The 23,739-nt window shown below is 44.1% G+C and overlaps 1 protein-coding gene across 2 annotated transcripts; it reads right to left on the bottom strand.

The window, feature by feature from the left end:
• Nucleotides 1-801: 801 nt before the first annotated feature.
• Nucleotides 802-22,434, bottom strand: OAT (ornithine aminotransferase). 2 transcript variants are annotated; one of them, XM_027596754.1, is made up of 11 exons: nucleotides 22,364-22,434; nucleotides 17,454-17,540; nucleotides 16,042-16,269; nucleotides 12,087-12,311; nucleotides 11,888-11,983; nucleotides 8,146-8,273; nucleotides 6,253-6,375; nucleotides 5,512-5,640; nucleotides 4,631-4,744; nucleotides 3,427-3,571; nucleotides 802-1,844 (listed from the first exon to the last, which is right to left on the bottom strand). In XM_027596754.1, exons 3-11 carry the CDS (start codon nucleotides 16,238-16,240, stop codon nucleotides 1,684-1,686), a joined length of 1,320 nt encoding a protein of 439 aa, XP_027452555.1. In that variant the 5' UTR covers nucleotides 16,241-16,269; nucleotides 17,454-17,540; nucleotides 22,364-22,434; the 3' UTR covers nucleotides 802-1,683. The 2 variants fall into 2 exon arrangements, with proteins under 2 accessions (XP_027452555.1, XP_027452556.1); XM_027596755.1 differs by lacking the exon at nucleotides 17,454-17,540 and having other exon boundaries at nucleotides 22,364-22,433.
• Between the last annotated feature and the right edge of the window lie 1,305 nt (nucleotides 22,435-23,739).

The following is a 23,739-nucleotide window of genomic DNA, read 5'->3' on the forward strand; positions in this document are numbered from 1 at the left end:
CACCTGCAGCTCAGTCAGGAGAGCCTGCGACTCTCGATCTCAGGGTTGTAGGTTCGAGCCCCATGTTGGGTACAGAGATTACTTAGAAATAAAATATTTAGGGACACCTGGGTGGCTCAGTTGGTTAACCGTCTGCCTTCAGCTCGGGTCATGGTCCCAGGGTCCTGGGATCAAGCCCCGCATCAGGCTCCCTGCTCGGTGGGAAGCCTGCTTCTCCCTCTGCCTGCCACTCCCCCTGCTTGTGCTCTCTCTCTCACTCTCCCTGATAGATAAATAAATAAACAAATAAATAAATAAAATACTGAAAAAAAAAGAAATAAAATATTTTAAAAAATAAAAATAGGGGCACCTGAGTGGCTCAGTCGGTTAAGTGTCTGCCTTAGGCTCAGGTCATGATCCCAGGGTCCTGGCATCAAGCCCCGCATCGGGCTCCCTGCTCAGGGGGGAGCCTGCTTCTCCCTCTCCCTCTGCTGCTTCCCCTGCTTGTGCTCTTTCTCTCTCTCTGTCAAATAAATAAATAAAATCTTTAAAAATAAAAATAAATAAATAAAAGTTCATTCCCTTTGACACAGCAATCCACCTCTAGAGACCTCCTCCACGACAGACTGTATAAATATAAAGCAGACACAAGCTTTGTTTAAAGAAGGAAAAACTGGAAACAACCCAAGTGTCTCCCAATATGAAATTATAATATATCCACATGACAGTCCTCACAGACTGAGATAAACTTGTAATTACTGACATAGAAAAGCCTCCAGAATACTATGTTCAGATAAAAAAAGAAAAAAAAGTTGCACAATACCATGCATAATGAAGATACTTTAATAAAAATGGTAAATACCAGTATAAGCACAGGAAAAAAGCAATTATTGTCAAAGGTGAGAAGGGAGTATATAATAAGAGACTTTCTTTTTATAATTTCTATATTTCTATCACCAAAGACGCTGAAATGCTCTTAGAAAACAGATGCAGGAAAGCAAAAACATTCTCAAAGAGCTTAAAAATGTTAGGTAATCAGAGACAGTGCCATCATAACAGATGCTTAAATAGAGGGTTTACTTTAAATTTAAAGAAAAACTGAAAATAAACTTTTCTTACAAATTGTATCACTTAAAACATAATTTGGGAATGTTAAACACTAATTCCTAACTAAAAATGACATTTATAGGATACACCCTGGTGCTGGCCAATATGAGGTTTCCTTAAATCCTAGTATTTCATATAAGCTTAACCATTAATCCTTCCTAAAACTCAGTGATTATAATTTAACTTTATAAGGTTAAGCAAGTCTTCCATGTACTATCCCATGTAACTTTTTCAAATACAAAACATTTGTTCAGTAAGGAAACTATAAAAACATATAAATTATACTGCAGGGCTTGATGAAAAGGCTCTCTATATACAGGTAGATAGAGTTCATCTTAGAAAGAACACACGCACAAAGAAACTTAATCATCCAGAGATGCCATTCCATTCTCTTACAGTTGTGTTACACAGCACACTGCGTGTTTATAAATACCATTCAATTGTGCATGAACTGAAAAAAGAAGTGTGTATTTAAAAAAAGTCCGTGAAGACACCGGGGAGTGGCGCGTGCCTCAGAGAGGTACAAGAACGCTACAGAGCTCACAAGAACTGCTGGCTCCAGCTGGCTCAGGGCACCACTGGAAACAGCTCCTCCCCTCAGAAAGACAGGATGGTCTTGTTAATGATTTCCACCGACTCCTGAACCTCATCCTCTTTGATCACAAGCGGAGGGGCAAACCTGATGATGTCGCCGTGGGTCGGCTTGGCCAGGAGTCCATTATCTCGAAGTCGTAGACACACCTTCCAAGCATCATAATCTAAAGAAAAATGGCCAAACATGCATGCTGATGAAAGACAAATGTTTGAGCATCCCCTTGCAGTACAGATGGGCTAGAGCCACCTGGCAGAAGAAAACTCCCAGGGCCTACTAGAGAAAGACGTTCAGAGTTGCAAGAGCACTTTGTTCTTATTCTCAAAAATGAGGTTATTTTTCAGCAAGTGCATAACTAGGTTTGGATGGTCTGATCAGACATACAGACTTATTCGTTTTTCAAAAATGAAAAACACCAGGCAAAAAAATTATGTGCTAAGGCTGTCGTATTAATTATGAGGAACCAGTGCAAAAAGAATTTGGGCAGGACACAGAGAAGTTAACAGGCAGAGAATGAGCAATACTCAAACTCAGGGAACACTACACATTCCTAAGATGGATTTGCCTCCTGAGCTTGTGGAAAGAGACTGTCCTCATTTTAGAGTATGATTCTCAACTCTGGCTGCAGGTCAGAATCACCGAAAGGGTTCGGCCAATGCCTGGGCCCCGCCCAGACCCATCAAATCAGAATCTCCGAGGGGAGGCTGTTTGGATTGTTTTTAAAAGTTCCTCGGGGGGGCGCCTGGGTGGCTCAGTCAGTTAAGCATCTGCCTTCGGCTCAGGTCATGATCCCAGGGTCCTAGGATCGAGCCCCACATCGGGCTCCCTGCTCCGCGAGAAGCCTGCTTCTCCCTCTCCCACTCCCCCTGCTTGTGTTCCCTCTCTGGCTGTGTCTCTCTGTCAAATAAATAAATAAAATCTTTAAAAAAATAAAAAAATAATAATAAAATAATAAAATAAAAGTTCCTCAGGGGAAAAACTAAAAAAAGAAAAAACAGAAAAGTTCCTCAGGCGGTGCCTGGGTGGCTCAGTCAGTTAAGCGTCCGACTCTTGGTTTCGGCTCAGGTCGTGATCTCAGGGTCCTGGGCTTGAGCCCTATGTTGGGCTCTGCGCTCAGTGTGGAGTCCGCTGCTTAAGATTCTCTCTCTCCCTCTGCCCCCCCCACTTGCCGCACGCGCTCTCTCTCTAAAATAAATAAATAAAATAAAAATGAAAACTTCCTCAGGTGATTCTGAAGTGTTGCCAAGGTGGGAATCACTGCTTTAAAAGGAAGGGTTATCACAGGAAAATCCAGCAAGGAGCCCTTGAGGGCCAGTACAGATGATGTACTGAGACAGCCCACACTCAGCAAGTGGCGGTGGGGGGGTACTCCGGTCACCGCCATCACTGTCACGCGTCACTCCGACTGCTACTCCTGCCACCTTCACTGTCATACCAAGTCCTGCAGGGAGGCGGGGAAGACAGCGAACAGGAAGCTTCCCGGGAAATGCCATGTGCAGGCTGTGGCACCAAGTGCTGCGTCACAAGCCCAAGACAGAACAATAAGTGACGTCGCAGAGTAGTTCAGTCCTTCCTGGAGGAAAGGGCTCTATTTCCACAGGCCATTAACAGAAGTCAGATGAGACTCTGCCTAACAGACCTAGTCAACAACTTCAAACAGGGGACCCCAACAACCAGATAAAATAACACAAGTGGTTTCAGTCCTTCCCATAAAAATAACATCTGGAGTAAAATGTTCACGTCTGTACCTTTGGTTTCCCGAATAACAATAGCATTTAGCAATCCTTTCCCCCTGACAGCTGTGACGATGTCAGACGGCAGCTTCATGAGCTCATTCCTCAGGATATTACCCATCTTCTCTGCATTTTCGGCCAGGTTTTCTTCTTCCAAAACCTGTGTTTAACGAGAAATTACACAAGTGCTAAGATTGCCCTGGTTTAGGTCATTCTTTGGAAAGGAACATGGACGATAAGCAAAGGAAGAACACAATCAGATAAAGACCAGAGTCACTGAACTTTCATTTGTTTTCCAAAGTCTATCCCAGTTTCACTTTTCTTTTAAGTACGCTCCGCACCCAGCGTGGAGCCCAACGTGGGGCTTGAACTCACGACCCTGAGATCAAGACCCGAGCTGAGACCAAGAGTCAGATGTTTGACTGAGCCACCCAGGCGGCCCAACCAGTTTAGTTTCTAGTTAAACATATACAAGCTCAAACAGAGCTTGCTTTAGTCACAAATCCATCATCAATCTGATTTCATGGCAAAATAAGAATGAAAATTTAATGTAACTGATATCTTATTAGTTGAATAAATCAATGGACTGAATATACTTTAATTTTTAAACTACAGGTTCATTTACTTTTTTCCCTAAAAAGTCCATCCTTGGAGATCACATAATTTTATGCCTTGTAGTAGGTCCCCAAGGCATAAGTCCAAAAGTGTTCAAATCTACACTTTAAAAAAAAAGGAGGGGGGCACCTGGGTGGCTCAGTCAGTTAAGCATCTGCCTTTGGTTCAGATGGTGATCTCAAGGTCCTGGAATCCAGCCCTGCATCGGGCTCCCTGCTCAGTGGGAGTCTGCTTCTCCCTCTCCCTCTGTGCACTCTCTCTTACTTCCTCTCAAAATAAAATAAACAAAATCTTAAAAAAAAAAATTGGCCTTGTGGGCCAGGTCTGCTCACAGAGTAAAAGCTCTGAAAGCCACCCAGGGCCTCTGGCCCCAAAGCTCCAGGTGACTGCAACTCGGAAGCCCCCAGGAGTCCCGTCTACAAGACCAAGGTTATATTACTTTTTGAGAATGCCTTGCCCCTAAAGTCCCTCCTCTGGACTTCATGTTCTGTGATACTTGGCAATCATTATATGTCTCATTACGCCCCTGGGCTCAAACGTAAAAGCCACGTCGACACCACCCAGACAAACAGACACCAGACAAATGGTCTGAATCGGCCGTTACCTCCAGGGCCGCAATGGCCACTCGGCAGCCCAGCGGGTTGCCTCCGTACGTGGACCCGTGCTCCCCCGGCTTAATGGTCAGCATTATTTCATCGTCACACAAAACCGCCGACACCTGCAAGACAGAGAATTCAGGACCAACCAAGTAATTTCCTGGACTGACCGTTCCCACTCTCAGCAAATATTTATGAAGCTGGTATTAAATGTGACATGAAGCTTCCACAAACAAGGGCTACGCATCTTTCATCCTAACTGCCAGGGATGAACCAGTGATAACCTGGGCTCAGTGTGAGCCTGTCAGGCACATTTTGATGGCTCCGAACAAGAGCATTTCGGAACCAAGAAGAAAGCGGTTTCTGCGATGACAGAATTTAGAATTCTTTCCACTTGCAAAGTGAAATGCCTGGTTTAACTGCCTAGAAAACAACAGTCGTGCGCTATGTTCAGAGCCCTTTACCTGTCATCCAGTACAATGACTGGCTCTGAACAGTAAACTCAAGGACGAAGCTACAACAAAACATTACTCTTTTCCCAACCTCTGCATGAATCAGTCACAGTTTTAGACAATTAGTAATGCTAGGTTTCTGAACAATGGGAAAAAGCACAGGCTTCTACAGAAGTACTTTCGGGTAAAATGCTTCCATCCAAAACAAATGCCAGAGCAAATTCCAAGGTACACTCAGTTCTCCGGGTAAAGTTAACTAAGCCGATCGACCCCCTGGAATGCTAAAATGTTTCTATTACACGTTCAGGGAGCCTTGCAGCGCACTTCATATAACCAAGCCACGGGAAAGGCACATTGTCACAATCGGCTGACGTAAAAATATCTTAAGGGCAGACTTCACAAGAGTAGGGACTAAAGAAGCTGAACCTTCAACTTACAGGGTACAAGCCACCGGAAAGCGCCTTTCCCAGAAGAACCACATCAGGTCTGACCCCTTCATGATCCACAGCCAGCCACCTTCCAGTTCTGGCCAATCCTGTCTGTATCTCATCAGCAATAAACAGAACCTGTTGGAAAACAAGGGAATACATTAATTACTGATTTTGTTTCCACAGGACAAACAGTGAACCCTTCCCCACACAAATCTGTCATTCTGACATTCCCTCAGATTGGTGAGAACCTTTTAATTACCGATTTAAGTTCAACAGCATCCTATGGAAATCCTGCAGACACACAATTATCTCCTGTGTCAGGCCACTCGCTCCCTGCGGCCCATTCTGCTCTATTCCACAGGGTTTGGATAGAACTACTCTCTGGGAACAGATTAATTCACTTGCTTATTCCAAACATTTCTTAAACAGTTACTTCTTAAATATGTACTAGCTCGGTGGGAAGAGGAAGAGAGCAGAGGGACACAACCAGGGGCCTGGGGAGGACCACAGCACAGGCTGCTGGGGTGGAGAGGAAGAAACCACCCTTGGGCCCGGGGAAGTCTGCAGCTCTGCCTGAGCCCAGGCTTGGCCACTTTCCAGGGCTAGTAAAAAGTCAGCTTCTGTGCCTGCTGCTGACAGAGTGCACTAGAAAGTTCCACCTTCCCCCTAGTGGAAAGGTGATGTCATCTTTGCTTCCACACTACCAGCCCAGCCCTGAGTGAGGTAGGCAGGCGCAAGGTGGGCGACCTGGTGCCGGGTGCACAGCTCTCGCACGCCCATCAGGTAACCGGGCTCTGGAACGACGACGCCCGCCTCACCCTGAATTGGTTCTACCATGAATGCGGCAACGTTTGGATCCTGAAGAACACGCTACAAAAAGATATGAATATGTTTTAGTAGCTTCCTTTTTAACCTATTTGGTTAAATAGGCTAAAAATAAGTTAAATCTGAAATCACACACTGCCTATATTTTTACATTAAGTATGCTAATTAAGTTTTTGTACTAACTTATACCTGACATCAAAGTATAACATTTCCGGGTGGCACAGGCGGTTGGGTATCCGACTCTTGGTTTTGGCTTAGGTCATGGCTGAGGTCTTGGGACTAAGCCCATGCATCAGGGTCTGCACTCCAGGCAGAGTCTGCTTGGGACTCTCTTTCCCTCTCCCCTTAAACTTTCCCTGCCAACATGCGCTCTCTCTCACTCTTAGAATGGATGTAAATCTTTACTTTTTTTTAAAGATTTTATGTATTTATTTGACAGAGAGACAGTGAGAGAGGAAACACAAGCAGGGGGAGTGGGAGAGGGAGAAGCAGGCATCCCTCTGAGCAGGGAGCCCGATGTGGGGCTCGATCCCAGGACCCTGGGATCATGACCTGAGCCAAAGGCACATGCTTAACAACTCGACCACCCAGGCGCCCCGGATGTAAATCTTAAAAAAAAAAAAAAAAAAAACACGAAGTATAACATTTCTGACACCCAGTTACCAAGAGCTCCATATATTCCAGCTTTAAGCTACTCTAGCCTATATTTTTTTTAAGATTTATTTATTTATTTATTTATTTATTTATTTGACAGAGAGAGCAAGCGAGCACACAAGTAGGCAAAGCGCAGGCAGAGGGAGAGAGAGAAGCAGGCTCTCCAGTGAGCAGAGAGCCCAATGGGGGACTCGATCCCAGCACCCTGGGATCACGACCTGAGCCAAAGGCAGACGAAGGCAGATGCTCAACTGACTGAGCCACCCAGGCTCCCCAATATCCTTTATTTTCTAATACATAGTTAAATGTACTATAAAAACTAAAAAACATAGCTTTTTACTTTTTTGTTTTTAAGGATTTTATTTATTTATTTGACAGAGAGACACACAATGAGAGAGAGAACACAAGCAGGGGGAGTGGGAGAGGGAGAAGCAGGCTTCCCGCGGAGCAGGGAGCCCGATGCGGGGCTCGACCTGGGATCATGACCCGAGCCGAAGGCAGACGCTTAACAGTTGAACCACCCAGGCTCCCCAATATCCTTTACTTTCTAATATATAGTTAAGTGTACTATCAAAACCAAAAAACATAGCTTTTTATTTTATTTTTTTTTAAGATTCTATTTATTCATCTGACAGAGAGAGAGCACAAGCAGGGGGAACAACAGAGGGAGAGGGAGAAGCAGACTGCCCACTGAGCAGGGAGCCCGACATGGGGCTCAATCCCAGGACAGAATCCCAGGATCATGACCTGAGCCAGAAGACAGACGCTTAACTGACTGAGCCACCCAGGCACCCCCAAAACATAGCTTTTTAAAAGACATTTTCAGTGAATCTTTTTATTTTACAAGTCCTCCACTCATAATTTTAAAAGGCTAACTGAAAACTGAGTCATTTTACCTAATAAAGTAATTAAACATACACTATCCAAGTTACTTATGTAGGATACAAAGGGAAAGTAGCTGGTTCTCAGGATTAGACCATGGCACCTGACTTCCCCATGCTGAAAACTAATTGACCATTACAGAGACCAGTCTGAAATCTTGGCCCAACTTATGTTAGACAGACATTCATTACAGTCCCATATCTATTTTCAATTCATACATTCAACAAATTTAATTTCTATTTACTCTGAGCTAAAGCACTGTGAGGCTAAGTGCAGTACCTCAAGAGCAGGCAGATCATTATATGGAATGATTTCAAAACCTGGCATAAATGGTCCAAAACCATCATAACTGCTTGGGTCTGTGGAACTGGAGATAGCTGACAATGTTCTCCCCCAGAAGTTTCCAGCTGAAAAAGAAAAAAAAACAGAGATTATTTCAAACAAACCCCCAAACTTAATAAGCACTGTCCCCAAAAAATACCTTAAGAAGTTTGATTTTTTTAAAAAATGAGGTTTTGCTTTACAGAGCCTCCAGTGAGCTTTCATTTGTTAAAATAAAACCTGATAAAATAAAACCTGATATTAGAAAAAAAAAAAAAACACACTGATATTAAACACCATGGCTCACACAACCACCAAGGCCTGGCCTTGCAATTGCTATTATAGGCACTTCTCTACTGAATCTCCGACTATAATCTAGAGCCCCAGAGGATAAATACTTGTCTTTTCTTTCAATAATTCCAAACCCTAACAACTGAAGCATTCAACATATGTTTTTCTAGACACAGTGAATTAATAGCAATAAGAGAAAAAGAATATTCTTTACAGAGAATTAGTATTTTCCTTTTAAACACCCAATACTACAGAATGAACTTTAAATTTCATTTGCAGATGAATGGATAAAGATGTGATATATATATATAATGGAATATTATGCAGCCATCAAAAAATGAAATCTTGCCATTTACGACAGGGATGGAACTAGAGGGTATTATGCTGAGCGAAATAAGTCCATCAGAGAAAGACAAATATCATATGATCTCACTGATATGAGGAATTTGAGAAGCAAGACAGAGGATTATAGGGGAAGGGAGGGAAAAATGAAACAAGATGAAGCCAGAGAGGGAGACAAACCATAAGAGACTCTTAATCTCAGGAAACAAACTGAGGGTTGCTGGAATGGAGGTGGGTGAGAGGGATGGGGGGGTGGGTGATGGACACTGGGGAGGGTAGGTATTATGGTGAGCGCTGTGAATTGTGTAAGACTGATGAATCACAGACCTGTACCCCTGAAACAAATAATACATTATATGTTAATAAAAAAATTTGAAAAAAATTTCAGGGGCGCCTGGGTGGCTCAGTCGTTAAGCGTCTGCCTTTGGCTTGGGTCATGATCCCAGGGTCCTGGAATTGAGCCCCACGTCAGGTTCCCTGCTCGGCGGGAAGCCTACTTCTCCCTCTCCCACTCCCCCTGCTCTCTTGCTGTGTCTCTGTCAAATAAATATATAAAATCTTTTTTAAAAATTAATTAATTAAAATAAAATAAAATTTCATTTGCAGAAAACATCCTCAGGCAATCTAAACACTTTCAATTTTGCCTTCCTTGGTATTACAATCTTTTTTGAGCTAAATGACTAACATTGTTCTTTGTTCAGAAACTTCTTTTTACCCATTAATTTATTTCATTAAGAAATCTGAGGCCCTACTATGTGGGGCACTGTCTTTGGTGTTGGGGACAGAGTGGTCTTCATGGAGCTTGCTTAAAAGCTAGAGGGAAGAAACACCATAACCTGAATCAGAGTAAAGCAAATGCTTAAGATAATTTGAACTGGTTACATTCAAGCAAGGAAAGAAACAATGTAGAATAACAGAGAGGCTTGGGGGTTCCCCCTTTTTTTTTTTTTAATAGCTTTCTACCGCCTCTACGAGCACCAACTCAATTAACCCAGTACTGAATTACTGTGTTTTTGGCTTAAAGCGTCCCTAAACACTACTCCTGCAAAGGATCTCTCACTATGAGTGATCCCCACTCTCCTTGTCCACCAGTCACAGCACAATGATTCTGAGCAGGCTTGTGTAAGAGAAAGTGCACCAGAGGCGCCTGGGTGGCTCAGTCAGTTAAGTGTCCAACTGTTGGTTTTGGTTCAGGTCATGATCTCAGGGTTGTGGGAATGAGCCCCACAACGGGCTCTGCACTGGGCATGAAGCCTGCTTAAGATTCTCTCTCTCTCCTTCTCCCTCTGCCCCTCCCCCTGCCTCAGCAAGTGCACTCTCTCTAAAAAAAAAAAAAAGAGAGAGAAAGAAAAGAAAATGCACCAGTCAGCCCAGGAGCCTAACTGCTCTCCCCCACGCAGCCTCAGGAAGTCTCCTCCTCTGTGGCTTACTCTGCGGCGGGGGGGGGGGGGGATTTCAGTTGGGAACAGTCTTCTCTGTCTCTACCCCACTGACTCACCAACTGCTTTCAATACTCAGGTGAAAACACCTTTGCACCGTTTGGCTAATATGTAAGAGACTAATACAGTCTGTAAGAATGAAAATCACCAGAAATGCCATTTTTGTTTGCAAGAAAACAGTTATGTTATGCCGTCCTACTACTAAGGCACAAGATTCTAAAATGGCAGGTCACAGAGCTGAGCAAAGATTTCTTCTTTGCGAATAGTTAATTTGTCACCCCCAAATACCAACTACATCTGGCCATCAGAATATTTAACAATTTCAACTACTGAAAGAATGCATTTTGACCATGTGCAATGACAAATTTATCCATACTTTATGTTTTTAAAAATTAAAATGAAAACTTTATTAAAAAGGCAGAACCTATCAACTGAACATCATTAGAAAGATTCCAAGAGTCAGATTATATCATGCAGAGGACAAACTTGTGGTTCCCAGAGAGGAGGTGGGTGGGGGTATGGGTGAAATAAAGGGCATCAAGAGCACACTTATCACAATGCGCAGAGGAATGTACAGAATTGCTGAATCACTACATTGTATACCTGCAACTACCAGGACACTGTATGGTAATTATACTTCAATTAAAAAAATGAATAAAAAGTACAACTAGTAATAATAAATAAGAGAACAAAGGAAACGTTTGGAGGTGGTGGAAAGGGTAGCGGCATAGATTGTCATGGTGGTTTCACGGGTGAACACCTATTTCCGAGCTCAGCAAGTTGTCTACATCAATTACATACATCTTTTGGTACGTCAAAAAATAAAAGCAAAATTTAAATAAATAAGATGCCAATACAGGGTGGGTACGGAGGACAAAGGTCAGATTCCATCATCTGAAGTAACTGTTCGTCTCCCGAATCAGTATCCAAGTCATTCCTCTCAACCATTCCCAGAAACCTATCCAGGGCAACTCCAGCCCTCCTCTTGCAACAGTTTCTGAGAACATGATACAATAACACATCAAATACTAAGATTCAAACTCCATATCACACCGAGGACACAGGCCCCATTCTAACACAACCCAACCTCAACAACCCGCCTGGGTGGCTCAGTTGGTTAAGCGACTGCCTTCGGCTCCCGTCATGATCCTGGAGTCCCGGGATCAAGTCCCACATCGGGCTCCCTGCTCAGCAGGGAGTCTGCTTCTCCCTCTGACCCTCTTCCCTCTCGTGCTCTCTATCTCTCATTCTCTCTCTCTCAAATAAATAAATAAAATCTTTAAAAAAAATAAAAATTAAAAAATTTTTTTAAAAAATGCTCTACTGGTAAAGACCATCTACTTAATGAGAAACCTGCTATGAAAAAAATCCAATAAACAGATGATAAATAAATCATACAGTCATTCATTTTAGGGAGTGAGGAGTAGGGAGTTACTTAGCAGAGAAAAATCCCGTTTATGTAGAAATATTGGAAATAACCCCAAAAGAGGAAATCTCTCAATTTTTATGAAACATTTAGCAAATAATATATAGCAGAGGAGGCAAACACACTGGAAATATTCCATCAGTAAACTGAAATATGACATCGTATGATGACATCACAAAGGCTAATGTTGAATTTCACATACCTGCAAAAACAATCTTTGCTTTGTACTTTGGGATACCCTTAACAGTATATCCCCACCTACGAGCAAGTTTGCAAGCGGTCTCTCCAGCCTCCACTCCTATCAAGAAAGAAATTTTTTCAGTTAAAAAAAATATCTTAAATCATCAAAAAGTAGTAAGATTGTTTTCTTGGCTATTTAACGTAAAAAGGAAATATTTTACCTGTATTCATAGGAAGAACTTTGTGGTAGTTGAAAAGTTTAGTAATATACTCTTCGTATTCACCAAGCACATTATTATAGAAAGCCCTGGATGTTAAGGTCAGTTTGTCTGCTTGACTTTTCAGAGCATTCACAATCTTTGGATGGCAATGCCCTTGGTTGACAGCACTGTAAGCACTCAGGAAGTCAAAGTATTTTCTGCCTTCTACATCCCATACATAAATACCTAAATATATAAAGAGAGTTATTTTAGAAAATCACTGAGTTACATAAAGTTCAAAGATTAAGACTGTTGGCAAGCCTTCTGAATACCTACACATGAACCTTTACTTAATACAGAATTGTGGTTAAGGCATGTTTTAGCTCAAGCATAGTCTGGTTGGTTATAAATAATCTGGTTTATAAGGAATTATATTTTATCTGTCCAGCTTGAAATTACACCCTTTAGCAAGAACATAATAACATGAAAAGGTTTATAAACTCTGGAGTGAAACCCTCACTCCTAGAAAACTGGCATTTGGAATTTAAAAGCAAAATTATACATAACATAAAAATCATGATTAGTTAAAAAAAATCATGATTAGTTGACTGTAACTATCAACAGAATGAGAAAATATATTTCCAAATCACAAACCTATCTACTAAGGATCTACTATCCAAAACACACATCTAACAAACAACCCAATTCAGGGGCGCCTGGGTGGTTCAGTCGGTTAAGCGGCTGCCTTCAGCTCAGATCATGATCCTGGAGTACCGGGATTGAGCCCAGCATCATCGGGCTCCCTGCTCAGCAGGGAGTCTGCTTCTCCCTCTCCCTCTGCGCCCCCACTCGTGTTCCCTCTCTCTCTTGCTCTCTCTCTCTAATAAATAAAATCTTTAAAAAAAAATTCAAAAATGGGCAAAGAACATGAATGGACATTTCTCCAAACAAGATATACAAATGACCAAAAAGCATATGAAAAGATGCTCAATATCTCTATCACTACAGAAATGCAAATCAAAATCTCAATGATAGCATTCTACACTCATAAGGATGGTTGTAAGAAAGAAAAAAAGAAAGAAAGAGAGAGAGGGAGGGAGGGAGGGAGGAAGGAAGGAAGAAAACAAGTGTTGGCAAGGACAAGGAGAAACTGGAACTCATGTATCACTAGAAACTGCAACTCATATATATTTTAAAATGGTGCAGCAGCTGTACAAAACAGCTGGGCACCCCCTCAGCAAGTCACACATAAAGTTACCGTCTAACCAAGCAATTCCACACCCAGGTATATACCCCAAAAAAGTGGAAGACATGTGTTCAAACAAAAATTTGTACACAAATGCTCATAGCAGCACCATTCACAACAGTCAAAAGGTGGAAACAACTCAAATGTCCACCAACTAATGAATGGATAAACAAAATGTGGTCCATCCATATGATGAAATATTATTCAACCATAAAAAGCAATGGAGTACTAACACATGCTACATGGGTGAGCCTTGAAAACATTACACTAAGTCAGAGAAGCCAGACACAAAAGACCATGTGTTGCAGCCATTCCATTTATATGAAATATCCAGAACAGGCAAATCCACAGAGACGGAATGCAGGTTAGTGGCTGCCGGGGTTTTAGGGAGAGGAGAGACTGTAGAGTGACTGTTTAATAGGTATAGGGGGCCCTTTGGGGGTAATAAAGTCCCAGGACTAGCTAGAGGTGATAGTTCTACAATACTGTTTATGTACTTAGTGGTACTGAACTCAACGATAAAAATGGTAAATTTTAAGTTATGTATGCTTAAAAAAAATTTTTTTTAATTGGCTATAGATTTTAAAAATGTACTGGGTAGCTTACCAGCTAACTTTTACCATGTACTTAACATACTGTGTTAGGTACTTCTGTATCTTATCTCATCAAAAAAGCCCTATTTAAAAAACAAAACAAAACACCCCTGAAAGTATTACCATCCTACAGTACAAAGATATGGAAAGAGATGCTTGGATTTAGAATTAGCCCAAGCTGGCACATACAGAACAGGACTTGACCCCAGGCACTCAGATTCCAGAACCCACACTCTGCTAGTACAGGAATATTTTTACAGTTTCCAAATTCATAACATAGAAGTCTAGATTTTCATTTCTTCAAAATCTAGATTACAGTGCTGGTCCTAAATAAAAATACAGCAAAATGATAAAGATGTTTTAATACTCTTATACACCATCTTCTGGCCCAAAGCTAAGAAATGAACTTTGGTTTTATTAGGTTAAGGCTGGTATTTCAAAATGTGCATTAAATCACCACTTGGCAAATATCAGTAATCATTTATTCAGGTAGAGGATAATTAATAGATGTTAAAAGTGTGAGTAAAAGTTTGCAGAGTCTCAAATCATGTACCCACAAGATATTCAAAAGGACAAAATAGTACCTTTGTAGTGAAGAAGGCTGGCAGTCACTACCTTACCAGCCAACTCCAAAGTGAGGTTCATTCTACAAAATTATTGACCTGTACTATTCAAAAACATCAAGATCAAGAAGACAAAGAAAGACTGAGGAACTGCTCTGGATTAAAGAAAACTAAACAGACCTGAAAACTGAATGTAACCCATGATCTGAGATTTTCCTTTTACGCTAGGACAACAAATGAAATCTGGATCAGGTCTGTAGATTAGATAATGGTGCCGTATCAACGTTAATTTCCCTATCTTGACAATTACACTACTGTTTGAGAAAAGTCCTGTATTTCAGGAAAGACACACTAAGTATTTAGGTGTAAAGAGGCATCACATGTCTGCAACTTCCTCTCAAACAGTTCAGGGAAAAAATGTAGCACGTGTGTGCGTGCGTGCGCGTGTGTGTGTGTGTGTAGAGAAAATGATAAAGTAAATGTGGTAAAATGGTAGCACTCAAGAAATCTGCATGAAGGCGCCTGGGTGGCTCAGTCATTAAGCGTCTGCCTTTGGCTCAGGTCATGATCCCGGGGTCCTGGGATCGAGTCCCACGTCAGGCTCTCTGCTGAGCAAGGAGCCTGCTTCTCCCTCTCCCTCTGCTGCTCCCCCTGCTTGTACTCTCTGTCTGTTGTCAAATAAATAAATAGAACCTTTATAAAAAAAAAGAAAGAAATCTGAGTGAAAAGAAAGAAAGAAATCAATCAATCAATCAATCTGGGTGAAGAGTAATAGAAAATTCTTTGGGTGCCTGGTGGCTCAGTCAGTTGAGCGTCTGCCTTCAGCTCAGGTCATCATCCCGGGGTCCTGGGATTGAGGGGTCCTGGGATTGAATCCTGAGCTGGGCTCCCTGCTCAGCAGAGAGTCTGCTTCTCCCTCTCCCTCTGCCCCTCCCCCAGCTTGTGCTCTCTCTGGCTTTCTCTCTTTCTCTCTCTCTCTCTCTCTCAAATAAATAAATAAATCTTTAAAAAATAAAAAGAAAATTCTTTGTACTATAATTGCAACTTTTATTTAAGCCTAAAATTATGCCAAAATAAAAGTTAAAGGAAAGAGGGGCACCTGGGTGGCTCGGTCGTTGAGCGTCTGCCTTTGGCTCAGGTCATGATCCCAGGGTCCTGGGATTGAGCCCCGCATCGGGCTCCCTGCTCAGCGGGAAGCCTGCTTCTCCCTCTCCCACTCCCCCTGCTTGTGTTCCCTCTCTTGCTGTCTCTCTGTCAAATAAATGAATAAAATCTAAAAAAAAAAAAAAGTTAAAGGAAAGAAACGAGAGCACTATTATAGTACTTTCCTTATGTATCTCACATTCCCTCCTGGCAAGGTCCATAATGGTAAAGACAATGAGTTCATCTTTGTATTCCCCCCCGGACCTAAGACTGCAAGCACTAGATACTCAATAAATGTTGAATTAACTATATCTGCAATATAGAAATTAAATGCATCTGGAAAAATGTATACTGAGAAAACTTAAAAACAATTTTTATAAAAGGTTTCAAGCAAAAGGGAGAAGGGGCATTGGATTAATTCAAAAATGTACCTTTTCCTCTCTCCAGGGCTACAGGTAAAGGATGATAGTTGTGTGCACCATATTTAGATTCTCGCTCAAAAATGTAATCGGAAGATGGAGGGCCTTGGATTGTCTTTTTAGTCGCAACAGACGTAGCAAAAGCCACTGAGGAATGAACTCCACGCCGAAGCACAGCAATGGTCTGCAGATGAGCTAGTCTGGAAAACATCGTGTCCTTCAAGTAGGAATACCACCCACCTGTTCAAAAAGAAGAGAAGGCAGTAAGAGTAAAAGTCTTCCCGGAGTCAGTGTATGTCGGCTTATCACGTGTTGAGCATTTACCAAAGTCCGCCAAAGAATCAAGAAAATGAGGGAGAACAAAGACCCAGTCCTTGCCCGGGGAAGCTTAAGGGAAATAAGCACATACCTGTTTAGAGTCAAACCTGACAAGGACTACAGCAGGATGTGCACAAAGTACTACAGGCAAGGAGCCCAAGAGAAGAGGTAAGAAAATCAGGAAAAACTCTGGACGGGAGGTCAGGGGCTCTGACTCGCACTCACACCTTTCTGTGCCACTCGAGCATTCTTTACTAAGCACACATATTTTTTCTAAGTCATCAGTACTGAGAGTACATCAAGGACAAGGAACTCACTCCGGGGGAGTCAGGCAAGGCTGCACAGCAGAGGGGCTAGAGAGGTGGCACCTGATCTTGTGGACTGAGCACCTGTTACAAAGGGACTGCTGTGGGGCCAGATCCTTTCAAATGGGCAGTCCCCTCAGTACGCAGACCAAATCAGAGAAGGAGCGGGGGTCGGGCCAGGGCCACACATCGGGCTCCCTGCTCGGTGGGGAGCCTGCTTCTCCCTCTCCCTCTGCCACCACACCCCCCCAACCCCTTCGCTCTTGCATTCACTCTCTCTCTCTCTCTCTCTCTCTGCACTCTCCCTCTCAAATAAAAAAACAGAATCTTAAAAGTTGCCAGGGGCACCTGGGTGGCTCAGTTGGTTAAACTTTGGACTCTTGGTTTGGCTCAGGTCATGATCTCAGGGGTGGTGCTCTGCACTCAGCAAGGAGTCTGCTTGTCCCTCTCCCTCCCCCTCTGCTCCTCCCCCTTCATTCAAAGGGAGGTGCGTCCTCTCTCTCTCAAATTAATAATTTTTTTTAAGTTGACAAACACTAAGCATACTTACTACATCTATATTTTTTTGTCTATACTTATTTTTTAAAAAGAGTACTTAAGTCATGTTTAGACAGAGTTCTATGAATGACAATCAAATGACACAACCTCCTAGCACTCAATTTGAGCTGCCAAATTAGTAAAAACTTAATCCTTGGAGCTTGGCTTACTTCCCTTTCAGCTTGGCATGACATGGTAAATCCAGCATGTTCAGGAATTCACAGTTACTAAACAAAATCCAGCACTCCGTTTGCCCAAACTCACCAACTATCCTTTCTTCCCACAGTTCAGATGAGAATACGGATTTTTAATCTGAGATGCAGGGATGGTGTTCAGAGGATCCGGTAACTCCTGAAATAAAATGCAGAATCGTACGCACAAGTGCATTCTCCTAAGGAGAAGGTCCCTAGCTCTCACCAGGTTTTATCTGGGGGAGGCACGTTATATAGGAACTAGCAGACAGGGGACAGTGGCTAGCAAAATGCAAGGTCTAGCTATACAAAATGAGACAGAACTTCCCCCAAAATACTACTGTGAAGTCTAAAACATGGATTTTAACTTTATTTCTTGGCCTTTTATGCTCTACACAGTAAGAATTAATGCTCTGTTCGACCAACTAAAAAATTAACAATTTCTGCCTTGATCAAATTAGCAATAAAACACAGCATTCCATGGTGGTACTCTGAACTAAAACCCTTTTTGAAAAGAACTGTAGGGGTGCCTGGGTGGCTCAGTCAGTTAAGCATCTGCTTTCAGCTCAGGTCATGATCCAAGGGTCCTGGGGTCGAGCCTACATCGGGCTCCCTGCTCAGCAAAGAGCCTGATTCTCCCTCTCCTTCTGCTGCTCCCCCTGCTTGTGCTCTCCCTCTCTCTCTCAAATAAATAAATAAAATCTTTAAAGAAAGAAATAAAAGAACTATAGCCCTTTTCACAGCCTTAGAAGGGTTTGTACTCTTAGACCAGTAATTTCACTCCTAAGATCCTATCATAAATACTCAGGAATGTGGAGAAACATTCACGCATAAAAGATGTTCAACAGTAAGAGAATGGATCGACATAATCACATACATAACAACGAGCTGTCACTTAAAATAATTATAGTATAACAACACGGAGAGGTGTTTTAGGATGTGTTTACGTGAAAAAAAACATATACAATACGTTCAAGATTATAAATAAAGAAGTAGAGGCGCCTGGGTGGCTCAGTTGGTTAAGCGACTGCCTTCAGCTCAGGTCATGATCCTGGAGTCCCGGGATCGAGTCCCATGTCGGGCTCCCTGCTCAGCAGGGAGTCTGCTTCTCCCTCTGACCCTCTTCCCTCTCGTGCTCTCTATCTCTCATTCTCTCTCTCTCAAATAAATAAAATCTTAAAAAAAAAAAAGAAGTAATGTAAGGGAAAACTACCTGGAAAGGCACAAAAATGTTCACTGTGATTATCTTTCTACTTCCCACATTTATAATCAGAAAAAGAATTGTTACAAATGAAGCTGAATGTCTGCCTAGGTTGTCACATTCGACAGAGAAAAAGCTTAGGCAACATATAAAACAAAACTAAGGGGAAAAGAAGTGTTTGAGAAGCTCTGAGAAAACGGTCTGTGGTTAAAAGAAAGGCAGAGGACATTTCCCCTAGGAAGTGCAGCCTGGATTACAACAAGTAGGTCTAGAAGTTCATTTGTATGAGAGAGGGTCAAATTCTAAAATAAAAACTACCCTCTCTAATGATTTTGCTATCAAGGTCTGCAGCTCTGTGACTAGAACCATGCAGGGAGGCACTACGAAAACAAACTGAGGTATTAAAAAAAATACTAAGAACTCTCTTAACTAGCATTTTTTTTTTTTAAGTAAGCTCTACTCCAAACGGTGGGGCTTAAACTCAAAACCCCAAGATCAAGCATCACATGCTCTATCAACTGAGCCACCCAGCATGTTTTAAGTTCATTAACAGGTTGATATAGTGTTGCAAGTGAAAGGAGTTTTTGAAATTATCTAAATTCAACAGTCTTCATCTTATACAAGAAGTTATAACAACTTACAAAACGTAACATTCAAACATTACTAACACTCATTCTTAAGGCTTTTAAAGATGACCTCTGGATATTCAACTGGAAAAAGTCCTGCAGTTGGATGTGTGATGATGTAACCAGAATCTGTACGCATATTTCTATTAAAGAACCTTCTGCAGGCGCCTGGGGGGCTCAGTCAGTTGGGTGTCTGCCTCTGGCTCAGGTCATGATCCCAGGGTCCTGGGATCGAGCCCCGCATTGGGCTCCCGGGTCAGCAGGGAGCCTGCTTCTCCCTCTCTCTCTGAGGCTCCTCCTGCTTGTGCTCTCTCTCTCTCAAATAAATAAATAAAATCTTATTAAAAAATTTTTAAAAAACTACACTGTACGTTAACTTACTGGAATTTAAATAAAAACTTTTTTTAAAAAGTGCACTTCATTAAATTTAATGGTCTTCAAGAGTCTAAATAGTATGTGTAAGCCTGACCAGTCCAGGCTGTTGTCTTGCCTTTAACCAAGCCCCACACTCAGGTGCGGGGGGGGGCGGGGGGGGGGGGGACGGGGACGGGAACGACACACGACAGGACAGACAAGCTGCTACTGACAGGAAAAATTTTATCATTGTTTTCAGTAATCTACATAATTCACAAAGCCCTTCTTCAAGTTGTTATTACTCCCATCTATCTAATCCATCCTGTCTACATGAAAACATACCTAAAATAGAATTTCCATAAAAGGCTGCATTTTGAAGAGTTAATTTAATTTAGCATGCACTATGAAATACAAGTTTTTTTTAAATAACTCTAAGAAAAACCAGCAGAAGTTCATCAAAAAAGCCACTTAAGGGGCACCTGGGTGGTTCAGTCTGTTAACCGTCTGCCTTTGGCCCGGGTCATGATCCCAGAGTCCTGGGATCAAGCCCTGGGTCGGGCTCCCTGCTTATTGGGGAGTCTGCTTCTCTCTCTGCCCTCTCCCCCCCTGCGCCCCTGGCTCATACTTTCTCTCGCTCGCTCTCTTTCTCAAATAAAAGCTTAAAAAAAAAAAAGCCACTTAAAATATTCAACTTGTGGAGTAAATTTGGCTTTCCTTTATCGGTCAAATATTTACTTTTCTTGAGGTAACCATTCACAAATATAGTCTTTTTTTTTTAAAGTTCTACCAACAAAAATTTGTGGGTTTTTCTTTTTTTTGTATGTAATCTGGCTAAAATTCAACTCAAGTGCGTCATTGGCACATCTTAACCATTACTATTGAAAAAGGACTGGCTCTGCCAGACCACACCCTCCACACACCTCCAAAATTTGGTCCATTCCTACTTTTTTTTTTTTTTAAGTAGGCTCGGCGCCCAGTGCAGAGCACAAGGGGGGCTTGAACTCACGACCCTGAGATCAAGATCTGCCTAACTGACCGAGCCATGCAGACACCCCAATTCCTCTCTATTTTAAAATATATGAGATTCAGGGGTGCCTGGGTGGCTCAGTTGGTTAAGAGGCTGCCTTCAGCTCAGGTCATGATCTCAGGGTCCCAGGATGGAGCCCCGCATCAGGCTCCCTGCTCAGCAGAGAGTCTGCTTCTCCCTCTGACCCTCTCCCCACCTCATTCAAATAAATAAATAAAATCTTTTTTTAAGTATATTTATCTTGATGAGTGTTAATATATGCAACTGTTGAATCACCACATTGTACACCTGAAATTAACATAACACTTTTAACTACACTGGAATTAACATTTTTAAAAATGCTTCATTCAAAAAAAAAAACAACAAGGGGCGCCTGGGTGGCTGAGTCATTGAGCGTCTCCCTTAGGCTCAGGTCATGATCCCAGGGCCCTAGGATCAAGCCCTGTGCAGGGCTCCTTGCTCAGCAGGGAGCTTGCTTCTCCCTCTCCTCCTTGCTTGTACTCTCGTATCTCTCCTCGCACGCTCTCTCTCAAATAAATAAATAAAATCTTTAAAAAAAGAGAGAGAGAGAGAGAGACTCTACTTTCACAATCCAGAACTAGATTCTCTGAAGATGAAACCAAGATATTCTAAGAAAGAAATCTGTTGTTTATTTCAAATAGGTAAGATAAAGAAATTGGATTACATAAAGAACACTTTCAGGTTCAAACTGAGAGAACCAGTTTACCTACAGAAACTCTTACAAACCCAAAGAAGAGATTTAGAATTGAGAAAATTACAGATTAGTAATTTATTAAAGCCAATTCATCTCAAACTCACTCCTGCTTTTCTCCCTTAATTTATCACCTCATCAAAGAGGTAAAACTGAAACCAAGAAGGTAAGAGTTACAAAAGGTGGAGGCCACAGGTTCCTGAGAACAAGTGCCCCACTGATTTCAACCAGAATGCACTGTTGACAAAGAACTCTACGGATGAAGTCTTCATGCTGAAAGCCTGTTGGCCCCAATCGCTTCACACCATCCAATTAGTCTGCACGTTACTGTAGATAAGGCTCTACTTCTGTAAGTTTTTATTTGGACAAAGACGGGAGGGAAAAACGATGTTGGGGGAGGGGAGAGATAAGCAGGTTGGAGGCAGGGCCCAGGCACTACCCGAAAGGATTCGAACCCTTTTCAAGGGTCCATCGGCGCCCTCCGCCCCATTACAAAAGCCACCGTTTACTGAGCAGTTCCCCCAAATCCAGAATGCACCCTTCTGGTAGACCTCAGGAGCCCAGGGTGCCCGCGGTGCCCGAAGCCTCCTCCCCAGACGCCAGCGCCCCAACACCTTCTCGCGAACCCGGAGGCGCGCAGCGAAGGCGCAGAGACCCCGGAGCGCTGGGGGGCCGCGGGCCGGGAGGGCGGAGGGCCGAGGACCCGCCCGGCTCCGCCTGCTCTGGCAGGCGGAGGTGCCACATCCTCAGCCTCTCTCTGCCTCCTGCCTCCCTCGGCCGCCCGCCGCTCCGGACCGGGATGCGCCGCGTGCCCCGCCCGCCGAGGCTGCGCGTCCGCCCGCTGCCCCCGGCCCCGCAGTGCCCGCCGCCAGCCGCGTAAAGCGGCCGCAGAGGCGGAGCCTGCCCCCCGGCTGAGGCCCAGCGCGCCCCCTCAGCGGGTGCCTCCCCGGACCCCCGACCCGAGACCGAGGCCGAGGCCGCCCGCGTCGGCCGCCTCGCCGGCCGCCGTCTGGGATACCCCGGTCCCGGCCCGAGCCGCGGCCCCTCGCGATAGCGCGGGTACCTGGCGGGGCTTCCGACGCCGGCCCGGGACACGCGTCGTCGACAGCACAGCAGCGCGACGGTGGCGCGTCACAGAGCCTAAGACGCGGCTTCCGCCCCGCCCTCGGGACGCCCTCGCCACCCATTGGCTGGCGACGGAGGGCTGGGCACCAATCGCCGTGGGCCCGCCCTCCGCCCCGCCCGCCTGACTGCGGCGCCGAGCGGACCCAGCCTCCCACCGCGGTTCGAGCGGCTCCCGCATCTCCTGGGCGGGGCTGCTCTGGGCCGCCGCCGGGTCCCTGGCGCTCCCGCGCAGGCCTGGCCGCTGCCTTTCGGCCGGTCGCTCACTGTCTGCCTGTTGCTGGAGGGAAGACGAGGCCCTAAGGGATGGAATGCCTGTTGGGTCTCGGGCTCCCGGAGTTTCCAGGGTCCCAGCCGCGAGGGTCTGGATGACCGGCAGGACCTCCAGCCCTGCGCTCCCGGCGGTGCTCCCTGTCCCTTGCCACGCAGAGCCTTCTGTGGGGCGCCCACCCAGCTGCACCCCAAACACAGCTGCGGGACCCCTCGAACCCCGTTGCGCTTCTGAACCCACCCCCAGAAGTCATCACGGCCGCTGGAAAACATATTGCCGACCTCCTCGTGCTGCGGGTAGACACTTAAATGACCGCGACACACCCCGTGTAAGTTTGTCTGTGGCGCCCTCCACAAGTCATAATTAAAACTCAGAACTCAAAATGGACAGTCCAGGACAATCTCGTATGAGAGTAGGAAGGGACTTGGACATAATTTTGCCTCCACCATTTTTGTTATATATTGGAAGCCAGAGACTGGGAGAGGGAAAGTGACTTGCCCAGGGTCACTCCGCAGGTGAGAGGCAGCCCAGCCCCGTGTGCCACTACCCTTCTCAGTGCGCAGTCCAAGACAGCTGCAGGGACAAAGGACCGCACCGTGTTTCCTTAGACCATCGTGGTCAGGGGCGCCTGCGTGGTTCAGTCTCTGGATTTCGGCTGAGGTCATGATCTCTGGGTGGTGAGTTGGAGCCTGGGAGCTCAGCCGGGAGTCCGCTTGAGCTATTCTCCCTCTGCCCCTCCCCCTACTGGGGGGGGGGTGCTCTCCCTCTAAAATAAATATATAAATCTTTTTTTTTAAGATTTTATTTATTTATGTGACAGAGAGAAAGAGACAGCGAGAGAAGGAACACAAGCAGGGGGAGTGGGAGAGGGAGAAGCAGGCTTCCCGCCGAGCAGGGAGCCTGATGATGCGGAACTCGATCTTGGGATTCCAGGATCATGACCTGAGCCAAAGGCAGACGCCCAAGCACTGAGCCACCCAGGCGCCCCTAAATATATAAATCTTAAAAAAAGAAAAGAAGAAGAAGGAAGAAAGAAAGAAAGAAAA

The sequence above is a fragment of the Zalophus californianus genome, chromosome 15 (assembly GCF_009762305.2).
Source record: "Zalophus californianus isolate mZalCal1 chromosome 15, mZalCal1.pri.v2, whole genome shotgun sequence".
In the NCBI taxonomy this organism is placed as follows: Eukaryota; Metazoa; Chordata; class Mammalia; order Carnivora; family Otariidae; genus Zalophus; species Zalophus californianus.

Excerpts from the sequence above, each read along its gene's own strand:
- OAT (XM_027596754.1), bottom strand. The coding sequence starts at position 16,240 with ATGTTTTCCAGACTAGCTCATCTGCAGACCATTGCTGTGCTTCGGCGT. Across the intron at positions 8,274-11,887 it reads AGCAAAGATTGTTTTTGCAG|CTGGAAACTTCTGGGGGAGA; the intron begins GTATGTGAAATT and ends TTTCTTTTTCAG. Across the intron at positions 4,745-5,511 it reads TTTCCGGTGGCTTGTACCCT|GTGTCGGCGGTTTTGTGTGA; the intron begins GTAAGTTGAAGG and ends TCTGTCTTGCAG.